A 2319-nucleotide genomic window follows, 5' to 3' on the forward strand; every position below is an offset into this window, starting at 1 on the left:
GGGGTTAGACAATGAAAGTTAGTGTGGGAGGTTTTATGGTTAAATTAGACCAGCCTGGTGGTCAGTCTTCATTAATTACACATTGCACCAGTAAGAGCAGAGTGTGAAGGTTCAGTTAGCAGGGTCAGAGCACAGTTTGGCTTAAAATATTGCAATGACAACAACATTATGGGTGACACACCAGAGTTCAAAAGAGGACAAACTGTTGGTGCACGTCTTGTTGGAGCATCTGTGACCAAGACAGCAAGTCTTTGTGATGTATCAAGAGCCACAGTATCCAGGATAATGTCAGCATACCACCAAGAAGGACCAACCACATCCAACAGGATTAACTGTGGAGCAAGAGTCTGAAACTGAAATCTGAAAGGATGTTCTGGTCTAAAACCAGCTGTTTCACTTTCATTGTCTAACCCCTGTATGATTCAAATTCTGTTCTAAAATTAAGTATTTTGTGTCACACATCCGGGTACTTGAAAAAAGCCAGAGTAATCAAACAGATTAACAGATTTTAGTTTTTTACTTTAGTGAAACTTCCTTTACTGTTTATGTAATGTAATATTGTTGATGCAATCACCATAAAAGTGACAAAAAAAAGACCAAGTGATTAATTTGACTTATAGAAAACGTTCCATATTAATTGCATCGTGGAACTCCAGCATGGAAACGGCTCGATTCATTTAAACAGCAGCTGGGAGCGATGCTGTATGGGGACTGAACCTCCTGTCAGTACTTTGGGACCAGGAGGAGCTCTCCATTGTCAGTTCTCACTCTGTTCAGTTCTGCTCAGGTGTAGTTGTGTTTCCACAGCACACAGCTTAAGCCATCATGTTCAACTTTCTTTTTAACTAACAGGTGGGCAGTTCAAAACCTCCCAGGATATTTATTCATTTTAGACTGCTCCCTTCAGCTCAAGCTGTATGAGCTCCCCTCCTCCAGCCTGCACCTCTCCAGGAAAAGTCTTAATAACACCAGAAAAGCAGTCACTAGATTTTTTTGCTAGTTGCTTTTTTTAAAACAGTTACTAGAGTGTCTGAAAACTTGCTAAATATAGAGACAAAGTACAGTAGCTACATTGGCACTGTGTTCCACAATCCACCTCTCTCATGTCAGACAGCTGTGTTAATTCAGTCCTGTATTAAAACTGTCAAATTATCAAACATTNGGTCTCTCTGCTTAGGCTGCTGCCCCCGAGACCTGACCCCGGATAAGAAGAAGAAAACGGTTGGATAGATAAGAGCATTTGATGTTCTAAAACTTGTTTGTACTTTTTTTATTGATGTCTTTGAAGATGTAGAATTTGTCCATGGCTTTGCACCAGCCTTTCCCATTAGAAGCAGGCATTTGAACTGTGCACTTATGGCAGATGGATGGTCCCTTTCCTCTTTAGTACAGAGGATGTGGCATTTGTCATTTCCAAAAAATAAATAAAAAAACCAAATTTGAATTTGTCAGACTGCAAAGCAGTTTCCCTCTTTAGCTTGGTCCATTTTAAAAGAGCTTTGTTCCAGAGAAGATGACAGCAGTTAGGTTTATTTTTTTCATAAGCAATACAGTTGTACATTATTCCATTTTATTTTTAATATTTGTATTTTCACATCATAAAGTTTTTGGAAGTCGAGGCTGTATTTTTTAAAATTATGAAGAAATGTATTATAAGAAAATAATTTAGAAATGTGTTATATTTTTGGTGATCATTTGACTTTCAGTTAGTCCCACTGAGGGTACCACTGTTTTAGACTAACAGGATGATTCCTCTTGTCAACTTGTTGCAGGCTATCTCCCAGCACTATGGTGACGCCTCACAAAAAAAGCATGCTGGGAAATGGGAACTATGATGTAAATGTCATCATGGCAGCTTTGCAGACCCGGGGATTTGAGGCAGTTTGGTGGGACAAAAGAAGGTATGTAGGTTCTGACAAGACAGCATTCGTTTGAATGGACCGACTATATGCAAGTGAAAGGCTGCAAAGATGCTCCAGTAGTATAGACACAAGTCCACTGTCTGAGGCCATGAGAATATCATTAGTAACTTTCACCAGTGCTGTTTCTGTGCTATGATGAGCTCTAAACCCTAACTGAAACTCCTCAGATAGATTATTTCTGTCAAGATGTTCACATAGTTGATTTGCAAATATTTTGTCAAAAATCTTTGAGATGAATGGGAGATTAGATATAGGTATGGGGGAAAAACGTGCCAACAGAAACTAAATTTGAATTGCTCAGATTGAATCTGTATTTGCAGAATGTGAAATGAAATGCGTTGGTTTGAAATATAATTTCACTAATTTGAAATTGAATTTAAAGTTTTGAATTTGAATT

General features: G+C 38.4%; 1 protein-coding gene across 1 annotated transcript in view; it reads left to right on the forward strand.

Moving 5' to 3' along the window:
* Positions 1–2319, forward strand: part of josd1 (Josephin domain containing 1) — a 29076-nt gene that overhangs the window by 20567 nt on the left and 6190 nt on the right. Inside the window, exon 3 of the mRNA XM_014017220.1 lies at positions 1773–1901. Within this exon, the coding sequence (XP_013872674.1) occupies positions 1773–1901 (129 nt within the window). The remainder of the gene's footprint in view (positions 1–1772; positions 1902–2319) is intronic.

The sequence above is a fragment of the Austrofundulus limnaeus genome, unplaced genomic scaffold, assembly GCF_001266775.1.
Source record: "Austrofundulus limnaeus strain Quisiro unplaced genomic scaffold, Austrofundulus_limnaeus-1.0 Scaffold163, whole genome shotgun sequence".
Taxonomy (NCBI): Eukaryota; Metazoa; Chordata; class Actinopteri; order Cyprinodontiformes; family Rivulidae; genus Austrofundulus; species Austrofundulus limnaeus.